The 13683-nt window shown below is 34.6% G+C and overlaps 1 protein-coding gene across 1 annotated transcript in view; it reads right to left on the minus strand.

Annotated features, from left to right (window-relative positions):
• NRK (Nik related kinase) overlaps nucleotides 1-13683 on the minus strand; it is a 101996-nt gene that overhangs the window by 6681 nt on the left and 81632 nt on the right. Inside the window, exons 17-22 of the mRNA XM_081809316.1 lie at nucleotides 12723-12820; nucleotides 11112-11476; nucleotides 9225-9561; nucleotides 5765-5951; nucleotides 5153-5308; nucleotides 2140-2283 (exon numbers count right to left, since the gene is read on the minus strand). Coding sequence (XP_081665442.1) covers nucleotides 2140-2283; nucleotides 5153-5308; nucleotides 5765-5951; nucleotides 9225-9561; nucleotides 11112-11476; nucleotides 12723-12820 — 1287 coding nt within the window. The remainder of the gene's footprint in view (nucleotides 1-2139; nucleotides 2284-5152; nucleotides 5309-5764; nucleotides 5952-9224; nucleotides 9562-11111; nucleotides 11477-12722; nucleotides 12821-13683) is intronic.

The following is a 13683-nucleotide window of genomic DNA, read 5'->3' on the forward strand; positions in this document are numbered from 1 at the left end:
TGTCTGTCACCCAACCACCCCATGCCTCCCACCCCCCTCCACTTCAGCAACCCTCAGTTTGTTTCCTGAGATTAAGAATTCCTCATATCTTCACTGCTAATTTTCTAATTGTAAACCCTGGAAAATCCTTACAATCCCTTAAGGAAAAACAGGCCATTGAATTACACATTTGTTTTCATATGTAGTGACTTTGTATTCACTTTTTACAGTTTATTGTTAATAAGATTTCTAGGCTCAACAATAAGATTCTTACTTATGTGATTAATCTTACATATGTTTTTACATGACATCTTCTGAAGCAGCATTAGAATTCAGACATCTATGTCTATTTCCATTCTACTCTTAAGGGGTAGAATAAATTTGTGCTCTAAATTATTAGGTATCTTTCTATACTGAAGTTCTCAGTGTCATCTGATGCAAAAATAATCCACTTTGAGAAAAACTTAAGCATTAAAAGGGACACATTTGGGTTAGAAAAAGCTGGATAAAAAGTAAAGAAATCTGTTTTCCAGATGTGCAATCTCTAAGCCACCCAGATGTTTTCAAAATCTAAATGTTACCTCAAAATCTGTGTACCTCAAACAATTAAAAATGAATGAAAATGAAACATGACCAAAAAATGATCAAGCTTTAGCATACCTATTGAGGATTTTCTCCCCTAACCAAAACTTAAAGCAAAGTTAATAATTTTTAGGAATATACATAATCATTAATTAATGTGCCATATAGCTATTAGGTACAGACAGGAAGCATGCAAACACATATAAATAACTGTAATTAGCATCATTTTATTCTACAGTTAAAGCATTTTTTTAACTTTTTGTTTCCTTTTGTCAGTTGTCTTTTGCCTTTAGTTGACTTTAGTACTAGTGTTTTCTAATACCAAGTAATGTATCGTAATGACAATTATTATTAACATCTGTTTACTTGCTCTCTCTTATTCAGAGATTCAGGTTCTGACTGACCAAAACTAAGAAGTTCAATTACTATGTGGGAAGAAGGTAGAGGTCTTAGGGTATCCATTCTCGTTACTAATCCTATCTGTAGGCCCTCATGATAAGGCTGTGCCAGGGACAACAGAGTTTCATTTTTATCCAATTATTGTCCACTTTGTTCTTTGTTGCTTCTAGCACACCACAAGAAATTATATGATGGATGTGGTCATCTGCACATGGGTGGGTGAAATTGTGAGTTGTAAAATTGCAGGTGGCTACTCAGAAAAGACCTGAAAGATGTAAATGGCATGTTTTTTTTTTTCTTATCAAATGACCTAGGTGAGGTGCATTGCAATCAAATATCCAGACAGCAAAGGAGAGTGAGAAGTTAGTTTAAACTGTAAATAGAATGACCCAACAATTGCACTACTAGGTATTTACCCCAAAGATACAGATGTAGTGAAAAGAAGGGGCACATGCACCCCAATGTTCATAGCAGCAATGTCCACAATAACCAAACTGTGGAAGGAGCCAAGATGCCCTTCAACAGATGAATGGATAAAGAAGATGTGGTTCATTAATACAATGGAATATTACTCAGCCATCAGAAAAGATGAATACTCACCATTTGCATCAAAATGGATGGAACTGGAGGGTATTATGCTAAGTGAAGTAAGTCAAGCAGAGAAAGACAATTATCATATGGTTTCACTCATATATGGAACATAAGGAATAGCGTGGAGGACCATAGGGGAAGGGAGGGAAATCTGAAGGGGGAGAAAGCAGAGAGGGAGACAAACCATGAGAGACTCTGGACTCTGGGAACCAAACTGAAGGCTACAGAAGGGAGAGGGTGGGAGGATGGGGTAGCAGGGTGATGGGTATTTAGGAGGGCATGTGTGGTGATGAGCACTGGGTGTTATGGGTAACTGATGAATCATTGAACACTACCTCAAAAACTAATGATGTACTATATAGTGGCTAACTGAACATAATAAAAATAAATAAAAAATAAAAAAATAAAAAAATAAAAAAATAAACTGCAAATAGATAAGAAAACACAAGTAGGAAAGTTTGGTGTCCTAATTTAAGGTTATATTTAAAGTGCTTTCCTATGAAACTTTTACCTGAGAAAGTCTTTAGCCTAGTTTGGAACCTAATTAATCTACATAATTACTTAGCTAATTTTAGTTCTTAAACAAACCGGAGATGGTAATCAGCAAATTGAGTGGCTCTACAACTTGAATCTGACGGAATGGTCTTCGCTTTATCAGTTTAGTGATGTCTGCCTTTCCACTTCTGTCCATCAGATACAGATTAGATCGGGTTCCCAACAGCAAATTCACTCCTGTTTGCATATAAAAAGAAAGGTGCTATATTAGCTCAGATTACATTTTTATAATTGAATTTATATTAGTACTTTTGCAATTCCAGTGTGCTGATCTGTGCAAAGATGACATATCACTTTAGGCTAATGTTAACCTCATACTGTGTAACAATGGACTCTACCAACAAATTTCTCTGAAATATATTAAAATCTAGAAGATAATACCTTCTGGCAATATTTCTACTGGCTGGTGTCTGGTGTGGCATCTCAAAAGGAGAATTTTATAAATATCTCACCACCCTTTAGCAGTATCCCAAACTTTATAAAAATCAAAATTCAATTCAGTTCATTCCTCATTCCTAATTGTAACTAAGAGTTTAATGCTTTTACAATAATTATATGTAAATTATTTTTAAATTTATTTTAAATTGAGTCTGTATTCATGCATATATTATAAAACTTACATTGCAAAATACCTGTGAAAGTAGTTCCTACTTTTATGTATCTAAATTCCTACGCTCTATTATTTGTCTGCTGGCTCTATTTATTCAAATATAAAACTGTTAAAAGACTGAATGAGAGGGCTGAAATAGAAGATTAAGCTAAATTAGAATACACTTCAAACCACTGTGGGAGTTTTCCCCCATAACCTGAGACATAGGAAAAACTCAGCCAAGTAATATAATGGAGAGCCCTTTAGTGTTTTCCTTCTACTTAGAGACTATTTGTGTTTCAAGGATATAAGGAGAAAAGACAAGCGTCTCTTTCATTTTTCTATTCTGTCCTTTACCAGTTCTCTAAGTAATGGCCTGTGGCAGATTTAGGAATTGCATTTCCTCCCAAAGTGGAATCAGAGAGGGAGGGTAAAGTATATTCAATTTTGACTGTAATCTTTTATTTTTCAAAATGTAAAACCAGAAGTTATAAAAATGAATTATTAGACATTAATTAGATCTCTGGGTAGTTGCCTGACTGAAATGATAAAGACATAAACTCTGCTTTCTTGTTATCTGACACAATATATTAGCTTGGAGGGTAACATGTTTTTTCTAAGTTATTCAATCCATATAGCTATAATGTTTGCTACACTGCTCTATTTTTAATTTAAAATTCTGTCCCCTGTTCAAACATACATTAAGCAAAATCTATGAAATTGCAAGTTAGAGGTTGGCATTTACTTTGAATTTCTTCCCTCCTTCCATTTATTTATTCTGTTTCATTTATGATTCATACTGGTTTGAGGTAAAATATTGTCTGAGCCCTACTAATGTGGTTATAATTCTTCTAGAGCAAAGGACTGAAAAAGTCTATCAAAGTTAAGACATTATCAAAGGTCATACAGATGGCTAATAGACACATGAAAATATACTCAACATCACTCATCATCAGGGAAATACAAATAAAAACTACAATGAGATACCACCTCACACCTGTCAGAATGGCTAAAATTAACAACACAGGAAACAACAGATGTTGGTGAGGATGTGGAGAAAGGGGAACTCTCTTACCCTGTTGGTGGGAATGCAGTCTGGTGCAACCACTCTGGAAAACAGTATGGAGGTTCCTTAAAAAGTTAAAAATAGAACTACCCTATGATCCAGCGATGGCACTACTAGGTATTTACCCGAAGAATATAAAAAACACTATTTCAAAGGGATACATGCACCCCAATGTTTACAGCAGCATTATTATGGATACAGCCCAAGTGTCCACTGACTGATGAATGTATAAAGAAGAGGTGGTATGTATATGTGTGTGTGTGTGTGTGTGTATACATATATATTCCATTGTATATATATACAATAGATGAATGGATAAAGAAGTTGTGGTTCATATATACAATGGAATATTACTCAGCCATCAGAAAGGATGAATACCCACCATTTGCATCAACATGGATGGAACTGGAGGGGATTATGCTAAGTGAAGTAAGTCAAACAGAGAAAGTCAATTATCATATGGTTTCACTCATATGTGGAACATAAGCAATAGTACAGAGGACCATAGGGGAAGGGAGGGAAATCTGAAGGGGGGGAAAGCAGAGAGCGAGACAAACCATCAGAGACTCAGCCATCAAAAATAATGAAATCTTGCCATTTGCAATGATGTGGTTGGAGCCAGAGAGTATTATGCTAAGTGAAATAATTCAGTCAGAGGAAGACAAATACCATATGATTTCACTCATTTGTGAAATTTAAGAAACAAAACAGATGAACATAAGGGGAAGAAAAAGAAAGAGAGGGAGGCAAACCATAAAAGAGACAGAACAAACTGAGGGTTACTTGAGGGGATGTGGGAGTGGGCTGGGTTAAATGAGTGATGGGCATTAAGGAAGGCACTTGTTGTGATGAGCACTGGGTGTTATATATAAGTGATGAATCACTAAATTCTCTTCCTGAAACTAATATTACACTATATGTTAACTAACTAGAATTTAGATAAAAACTTGAAACATTTAAAAAGAGACACGATTGAAAGAACTTTCTCTACAAATCCACAAGATTATTTAAAAACAAGAACTTACAGAAATATGTCTTAACTATCTCATTAGGTATTAAATGCTACACACTATCTTAAAGTAAAAATACTAAGCTCAAATTTTTAAATAATCATAACTTAGTCCAATTTTATGTTTTAGTCAAGTCAATTCAAGTTAAAAAGAGAATAAAAAAGGGAAGGAGTGCCAATTCAAACATCAAACTGCACTGAGTGAAAATAAATCAGTAAAAAAAGGAACAAATTAGCTAGTATAAATATATATATTTTTATTTGCTTGAAAATGGTTTGGTAATAACAAGTGTTTTACATCTATGATTTATCACAAGTTTGCTGCATTGATAAAAAAAGTATTCTTTGAAAAAACAACTCAGTTTTAAGAAACCAAACTTACCCCACAAAGAACCACAGCAGATTTCAGAAGTGAATTCCTTTTCATACATGTGGATTAGTGGTTTTTTACATGCAGGAGACACATATAGTGGGTTAACATTGACTTCAGAGGGTCGCTTAGGTGATTTCTCAGGTGCTTCCACTAATCCAGCATACACTGTGAAGAAGTAAGGGGAAGATACTCAGAGAATTTACTAGTGTATATACCATATGTGATTGAATGTTTCCACAAATAAGACACAGCCTAGAAAAGTTTCTTTCCTTTATTGAATTTTCTTTTTCCTGGAGGTATCATTTCTATTAACTCCTAAACCATCAGATAACACAAATCATGATGGTTAAAATACATTTCTGAATATGAATGTATTTCAGGTTATCATGATTAGATTGCCAAAGAAAATCCAGATGAGGGACTCAGTTACTCAACTGTAGTTTAAATTTAGGTGTCATAAAGACTCAGTGAGGAGTATATTTTTTAAAGCATGTATCCATCTGAATTTATGTTAACTGAATATCAGAATGATTTAATTCTTTTCAGACCATGAACCAGTGGTCAAACGCTGTAATGTGTGAATAGACTGCAGCATTTGGAGATTATATTAAACACACTTACAGATGGCACTGCCAAAGTCAGCATTTGCAGCCCTCCCAGAACCACTGGAGGGAGATGAGTGGCTGGCAGAAAAACCTGATTGTGTTGATGCTTCTGATATGTCCATGCTGTCATTCTCGTCATCAGGTGCTGCTGGTGCAGGGCCTAAGGCAATGGCATTTGAGGCCTCGCTTCTACCACTAGGCTCCTAATAGAAGATCGAAAATCAATTTTGACTTTATTCGGAGATTAACTGTGAAATAAATATAATATGCCTAGAAGTCATTTGAAAAAGAGAATGCAAAATTTGTAGCATCTATAATTCTTCATCCTTTTAAAATCCACATTTATCAGAAGAATTCAACAATGTTATCAGAAAAGAAAGAACTAACTTAAATTGAGACAACTGATGTCAGAGGAAAAATTTAAGGAGCTTAAAATCCCTAGCTGTGCGATTTGGGGCCTAATATTAGTGGAATTTTTATTATATACTAGGTATACTGCTAGTTATTTTATTTATATACTACTGCAAATCCTTAACAACAACCCAAAAAGTAAGTATAATTATCTCCATTTTACTTATGAGGAAACAAAAGCTTAGCAAAGTTAAATAATTTATTCAAATCATAGAGATAAAGTAGGGGAACCAGAGTTTGAAGCCAAAGTCTGATTCCAAAGCTTATGTTGAGCTATGCTATGCTAAACAGCCACTTGAAAAAAATAAAAAAGCACCAGAGTTGGGGGTATCAATTTTACTTTGTCAAATGACAAAGCTAGTGATGGAAAATCAACCAACACAAATTCAAGGGTGTGACCATGCCTCACTGAAAATCTAGTTGGCTTCCATTAACTTACATAGAAGAAACTCAAGGATAAAAGCCACAAAATGCGACAGAATTTACATGGAATGCCATATCCTGTGGAAAAACATGCCAACTGTTTTTGGTAAGCTTGTCTGTTGATAAGCATTTTTTTGCATCCAGTGATTCTTGGCATTGAGAGAGCTGTGCTGCCCTGTCAAAGACTTGTTTTTATGACCTTTCCAACCACAAGTGTTGTATGGCAACATATCCTTTCAAATTAAAGTGAAAGGACTGTCTACTCATTCTGTAAATGTCAAAAACATTCCTTGAAATAATTGGAGATACCCGGGGGACATCCTGTTTTAATGTCTTTAATTAAGATAGGTAAGTAGGGAGGGAGGGAGAGAGAAAGAGAGAGAGAGAGACTTTCCCAATCATACTACTTTCCCATTGGAAACTATCTAGGAAGTTTCCTTCCTTCATTGATTTCTTCCATAATTATTGTGTCTATCATAAACCAAGTCCTAGGTTGGGTCCTGGGATTGGGTGAGTGGGTAGAGAAAAGTAATCAAGAATGGATTAAACAGAGTTCCAGCCTTTTAAGAGTTCACAATCTAGTATGGCAGAAAAGCAAGTCAACAACCAAATACTATGTCACAAGTACTAAAATGAAACTATAGGCAAAATTCTTGCAAACACAGAGGGAGGGGTATATAATTCCATCTTGAAAAGTCAAAGATGATATATGAGTTGGATCATGAGAATGACTAATTAACCAAGCAGAGAAGATGTGAGGCGGCAGCCTTATAGACAGAGGGAACAGCTTGCACAAGGGCACTAATTCATGAAGGAGCATGGCATCTTGTAAGCCAGTTTGTGTGATAGAACAACAGGCTGGGAAAGTAAATTGGAATGATCTTTCCTCTGTCTGGAATCTCACCTGTGTTTTCAGATATCCAAATACTCCCTATTTGTCAAGAATTAGTTCAAATACCAGATGCTCCAGGAAATCTTCTCTGATCATTCTTATTGATCTAGCATCTGCGAAACTATTTGAGTATTTTTTAAATTTTTTATTATGTTCATTTAGCCCACATATAGTACATCATTAGTTTTTGATGTAATGCTCAATGATTCATTAGTTGCATATAACACCCAGGGCTCATCACAACACGTGCCCTCCTTAATACCCATCACCTGGTTACCCCACCCCCACGCCCCTCCCTTCTGTAATCCTCAGTTTGGTTCCCAGAGTCCAGAGTCTTTCATGGTTTGTCTCCCTCTCTGATTTCTTCCCATTCAGTTTTCCCTCCCTTCCCCTGTGGTCCTCCACACTATTCCTTATGTTCCACATATCAGTGAAACCATATGATAATTGTCTTTCTCTGCTTGACTCATTTCACTTAGCATAATCCCCTCCAGTTCCATCCATGTTGATGCAAATGGTGGGTATTCATCCTTTCTGATGGCTGAGTCATATTCCATTGTATTAATGAACCACATCTTCTTTATCCATTCATCTGTTGAAGGGCATCTCAGCTCCTTCTACACTTTGAATATAAGCAAGACGTCAGAGATAGACTTCAGAGTAGCAGTCATGAAGTCAATAGCTAGGCTTGAAAAAAGCATTAATGACAATATCGAAATCTCTAAGGGCAGAAATGAGATCTAATCAGGCTGAACTTAAAAATGCTATGAATGAGATGCAGTCTAAACTGGATACTATTTGAGTATTTTTAAATGTATTTATAAAGTCAGTGATGTTTTGTGAATGATAAAATCATTGCTTAACACAATACATTACTTACATTTAAATTGTATGTGTTAATAGTTCCTCAAAAAGTTAAAACAGAATCTAACAATTCCACTCTAGCAATTCTACATCTAGGAATTCTACTCCTGGGTAGATAGCCCAAATGATTGAAAACAGGCACTCCAACAACAGATAGTTATATACCAATGTTTACAGCAGCATTATTCATGATAACCAAAAGGTGAAAACCACCCAAGTGTCCATCAACAGATGAATGGATAAACAAAATGTGATATATTCATACAATAGAATATTATTCAGCATTAAAAAGGAAGAAAATTCTGATACATGCTACAACATGGATGAACCTTGAAAATATTATGCTAAGTGAAATAAACCAGACACAAAAGGACAAATATTGTATGATTGTCTTACATAAGGTACTTATAAAGTAGAATAGATGTTACTTGGGCCAGGTAGGAGGGATAATAGGAAGTTAATTATTTAATTGTTTAGGATGATGAAAAAGTTCTAGAAATGAACAGTAATAATGGTTGTACAACATTGTGAATGTACTTAATGTTACTGAATTATACACTTAAAATAGTTAAGATGGAAAATTCTGTTAGTAAATTTTACCACAATGATAACTTCCCAGAAAAAAAAAATTGTATATGTTAAGAGACACTATCCCAAATTTGTGATCTGAGTAGTAAGGGTGAACAAAAAAACATATTTTTGTCCCTGGAAGTAAATAGGAACCATCCAAATGAGAAGTAAAGATCTACAGCTATAAATTAAAATGTTTAAGGCTTTGGGTTAGAAGTTAAAATAATATTTGGAATGACTGGAAATGTGACATATCACATGAAAAAACAAATTTACAAGGAGAGGAATTCATTCTCCTTTTCAAATGGTGCATTACCTCCTGTTGATGTTCAAAGTCCTGGGATGTCGGTCTCTCCAATCTTTGGCCATCAGTCTCTGAGCAATTTTTTCCTCCACTGATTTGAAGGGCTCCGCTTTCTTCATTGGTTCCACTGATTCCCTTACCTCCATTTACTTCCTTAACTCTTCTTCCATTGCCTATATTGGCTCCAAGTTCTTCATTGTCTCCACTGACTGCACTGCCCCCACTGGCTACACTTTCTCCATGGCCTCTACTGACTCTCTGACTTCCATAGCTGCTGCAGGTTTCTTCTCCACCATCACTTCCATCTCTACTATCTTGCTTGCAGCTTCCATCTCTGCCATAGCTTGGTCTGATAACAAGATCCAATTAATGATAGAAAGCCACTGAACAAAAACACATTTGAAAGTCAGCAAATAAAACAGAATTAGGATGTATCTAATACATATATACTATCTCTAGAAATGTTTTTGCTCTATGTGAACAATACTGGTATGATATGGACAAGAAAAATACCCCTATATCTTGTCAATCTTAAATACTGAATCAACACCATAGCCACCATCAATTCCCTGACTGCACATGGATGGCAGATGGAAGAGAACTTGCATCCTTTATTAGGAACATGTGTTAGGTTAGCAGCAAAAATATGTTTTGTTTTGGAGGGGGTTTGCTTAAATAATAGACTACATGTATTAGCAACTTCACAGCCACATAAATGATTAAGCCCATATTTTTGGCACAGCCACAACATAACTGAATAATTGTTTTTGCAATATATTTAATTTCTGTTAATTTTAACACATGCCTTGATTTTCTAACATGTGTATTGACTACTTTGCTAAAGAATCCTATTGATTTTTCTATTACTACCACCAGGAAATTCAGCAATATATATCTCATTAGGCTAAGATAGTCATTTATTTAGTTGCTGAGAACACCAACCTTACCAAATGTCACAATGGTATTTTGCATAAGAGACAACATATCCAGGTACCTATGATAATCCTAAAAGCAAATTTATTTGACAATGGAATTCCTGGTAGATTTTTTTAGTTGGCAAAAAAGAAAAAATTTTGAATAATTTGTAGTCAGTTCTGCCATGTATATCCACCCAATAACATTTGAAAATTAACAAAAAAATATGGATTTCAATATTATAAAGCAAACAATTCTCCCTCTGTTAATCATTTTTCTACTAATGTAAACATTTACTATATTAACTAATCTTCTTTGAGAACAGTTTGAATACAAATCATGAACATATGTAAATAAGAACACACTGGCTTGTTTAAAGCAGGAGAAAGGAACTATATATATAGCAAACAACTGGTGGCATGCCGAAAATATCACTTCACTAAATATTACCACTTTTGGCAGCTGCTATGTAAGAAGATAAAATTGAATGAGTACTGAATTTAGTTACAGCAGTTTGCAGAATTCCAAAAATAATGCTGTTAGTACATTTCAGCCCAAAATTATCAAGTAAAAATCAAGGTTGCAATTCATTTTTCTCAGCGAATTTGGAGATTCTGTTTGCAAATATCAGGACTTCCTCTTACAGTTATTAAGTAGCACACTATTTGTCACCTCATTTCATATACTCACTGTGGTTTTAGAGGGTAAAATGATTCAGTAGCATTAATTGTAATAGAAACATCAACAATTGTAGTTATAAAGAACTTAATACTTGAATACTAATAAAATATAGTATACAAAAATGCAAAATTAGGTGTTTTGCATTAAAATAATTTAAAATCTATTATTGAAAATCAACCATTTACTAATATGCAAGTGCAATGCATTCACCCTCTTGGTAATAAAATTTGAAAGTAAAACTAAGATGCAAATAGTTCTGAAATTCTAAAACTTTGGTAGTGCAAATAATATAGAAAAACCAACCTTGGCCAACAAGGAGCATCATCATGATTATTGTCTTTGTCATCAATAGCTTCATCATTGTCATTATCATCATGGTCTTCACCAACATTATTAGCCTTATCAACCTTGTTATCCAAATCATCATTGCCATTGTCATGGTCATAGGTATCCTCATAAGCATCATTAGAATCATCATCATCACCATCAGTATCAGCACCAGTATCATAGAGTTCAACATAATCACCATCCTCTTCAGGTGGCTGAATGACAGGTGCAGGAGTTAACCAATCATTCCGGAAGATTTCAGAGAGTGCATTATAGCCTACCCATTCATTTGTCAAGTAAACAGGGGGTGATATTTTTCCTACTTTAAATCCATCTGGAACCTGTGTGCACAAGAAAGGTTAATGTAGTCTCCAGTAGCCTTTCATTTTCTTCTAGATTGGAAAGTTTCCAAGCTGACAATATTTTAAAATATATTTTCGATTGGTGGTTGATTGAAATGAAGATTTTTACTCACTAGATAAAGCAACATTTTTGTAAGGATGAGATGCCAAAACCCAAACTTCAGGCTATGATAATCAATGGCCTTTCTGGCTCACACAGGGCAAAATTTACTTTTTTATTACCCCTACTTTTCTGCTGAGGAGTGGACATTTAGTTTTGGTGACAGAGAGTAGAACAGATTATTTGATGTTCTATAGAAGATATAGTTATTTTTTCCTTTCATTTTATTCTCTGATATTAGGATTACCACATAGCTCTTAAAATTGATATATTAATTTCCCAACTCAGTTTTGTACACAGGTTGTTTCACAGTAGATCAAACACTTCTAAGAAACAAATTAATATAAATCCACCTTTAAGTGTCGTATAAGCAACCTTTAGGCAATCTGAAAGAGATGTGTATGTGGTAGGTAGGAATAATTACAAAAATAAAATGGAATGACCTGAAAGTACACTGCAAAAACAACTGGAAAGGGGGGTGGGAGGTTGGGTTAGCCTGGTGATGGGTATTAAAGAGGGCACGTTCTGCATGGAGCACTGGGTGTTACATGCAAATAATGAATCATGGAACACTACATCAAAAACTAAAGATGTAATGTATGGTGATTAACATAACATAGTAATAATAAAAATTATCTCCATTGTACTATAAAAAAAACAATTGGAAGAATGTTTATGCTATCAGAGGATATTTTATTTCTTCCCAAATGTTTTATTTTTATGCATTGTTATCATCCAAGAAATTATATTAGACAAAAAGTGAACATCTAGCTTCTACTCCTTGATTTGAGATTAGCTTCTACAAAGACCTTTTTATCACTCCTCTCTGAATATATTATTTTTTAAATTTATTTAATTTTATTATGTTATGTTAGTCACCAATAATATATTCTGATAAAAGAATGTGCATATAAAATATTTTCTGATCAATTCAATGTTTCTCCATTTCAAACTTAATTTCTAGATTTCATATTCTGCACACTCACATAGCAATGAAAATATATCTTTGAAAGATTAATTAAAAAACTAAACACTTTGACCTTTCCCTTAAGTGAAGATGAAAATATGTAAGTCTAAAGACATTTTTAAAAAACAGATGTGTTAAGAGTTAAGATGGAAACCTACGTGGACATCAACCAGCAATTTCTGATCAATAGTGGAATAAGGTGGTGATGACTGGGACCTCCTCCAGGTCACAGGACTCTGTTCCTCAGAAGAAGATTCTGTGGAATGACAAAAAGACATTAGTTACAACGATGATCGCAGCCATTGCCTTCACTTTTATAGTGTACCAGTTCAATACCTTGGTATTTTTCTTGTAGCCTTTTTCCATTCAGGAAATATCACCTGATAAATTCTCATGGGGCCAGGATCCTAGATTCTGTTTGCAGGGGTAGTGATAGGCTCAAGGTTTGTCTGTAGATCTACATGGCTTTTCTGTTTTCAATATTAAGTGTACACTTGCTAAATATTTCTATCTGTGTGAAGAGATACCCAGTAAGACTGGTAGACAGTTTCATTTAAAAAAATATGTATCAAGAATAGGGAGAGCTGGGTGGTATCACTGGCCTCCAATATTAACCAGTAGAAAAAGAGCCCAACAGTGTATTAGAATATGATAGATTAGACAAAATTCTCAAGAGGAAAGTTGACCCTGCAATCTTAATCCCCCAATTTCCACTCAATGATATATCCCGAAGTATTTCAATACAGTTGAAAAGCAAACAACTGAAAAGAGACAAAACTTAACCCTTTTTATAAAGCTGGGAATCTTTCTATAGTGATGTTGTGCACAAGAACTTTTTGCAGTAACAGAAATGTTCTGTATCTGATGTCTAATACAGTAGCCAGCCAGTAGTCGCACATGGCTAATGAGCATTTGTAATATTGCCAGTATGCCTGAGGGGTTGACATTTTAAGTTTAGTTTTTTTGTTTTTTATTATGTTATGTTAATCACCATACATTACATCATTAGTTTTTGATGTAGTGTTCCATGATTCATTGTTTGCATATAACACCCAGGGCTCCATTCAGTATGTGCCCTCTTTAATACCTATCACCAGGCTAACGCATCCTCCCACCTCC

Source organism: Leptonychotes weddellii, chromosome X, assembly GCF_054177405.1.
Source record: "Leptonychotes weddellii isolate Sample4059 chromosome X, ASM5417740v2, whole genome shotgun sequence".
In the NCBI taxonomy this organism is placed as follows: domain Eukaryota; kingdom Metazoa; phylum Chordata; class Mammalia; order Carnivora; family Phocidae; genus Leptonychotes; species Leptonychotes weddellii.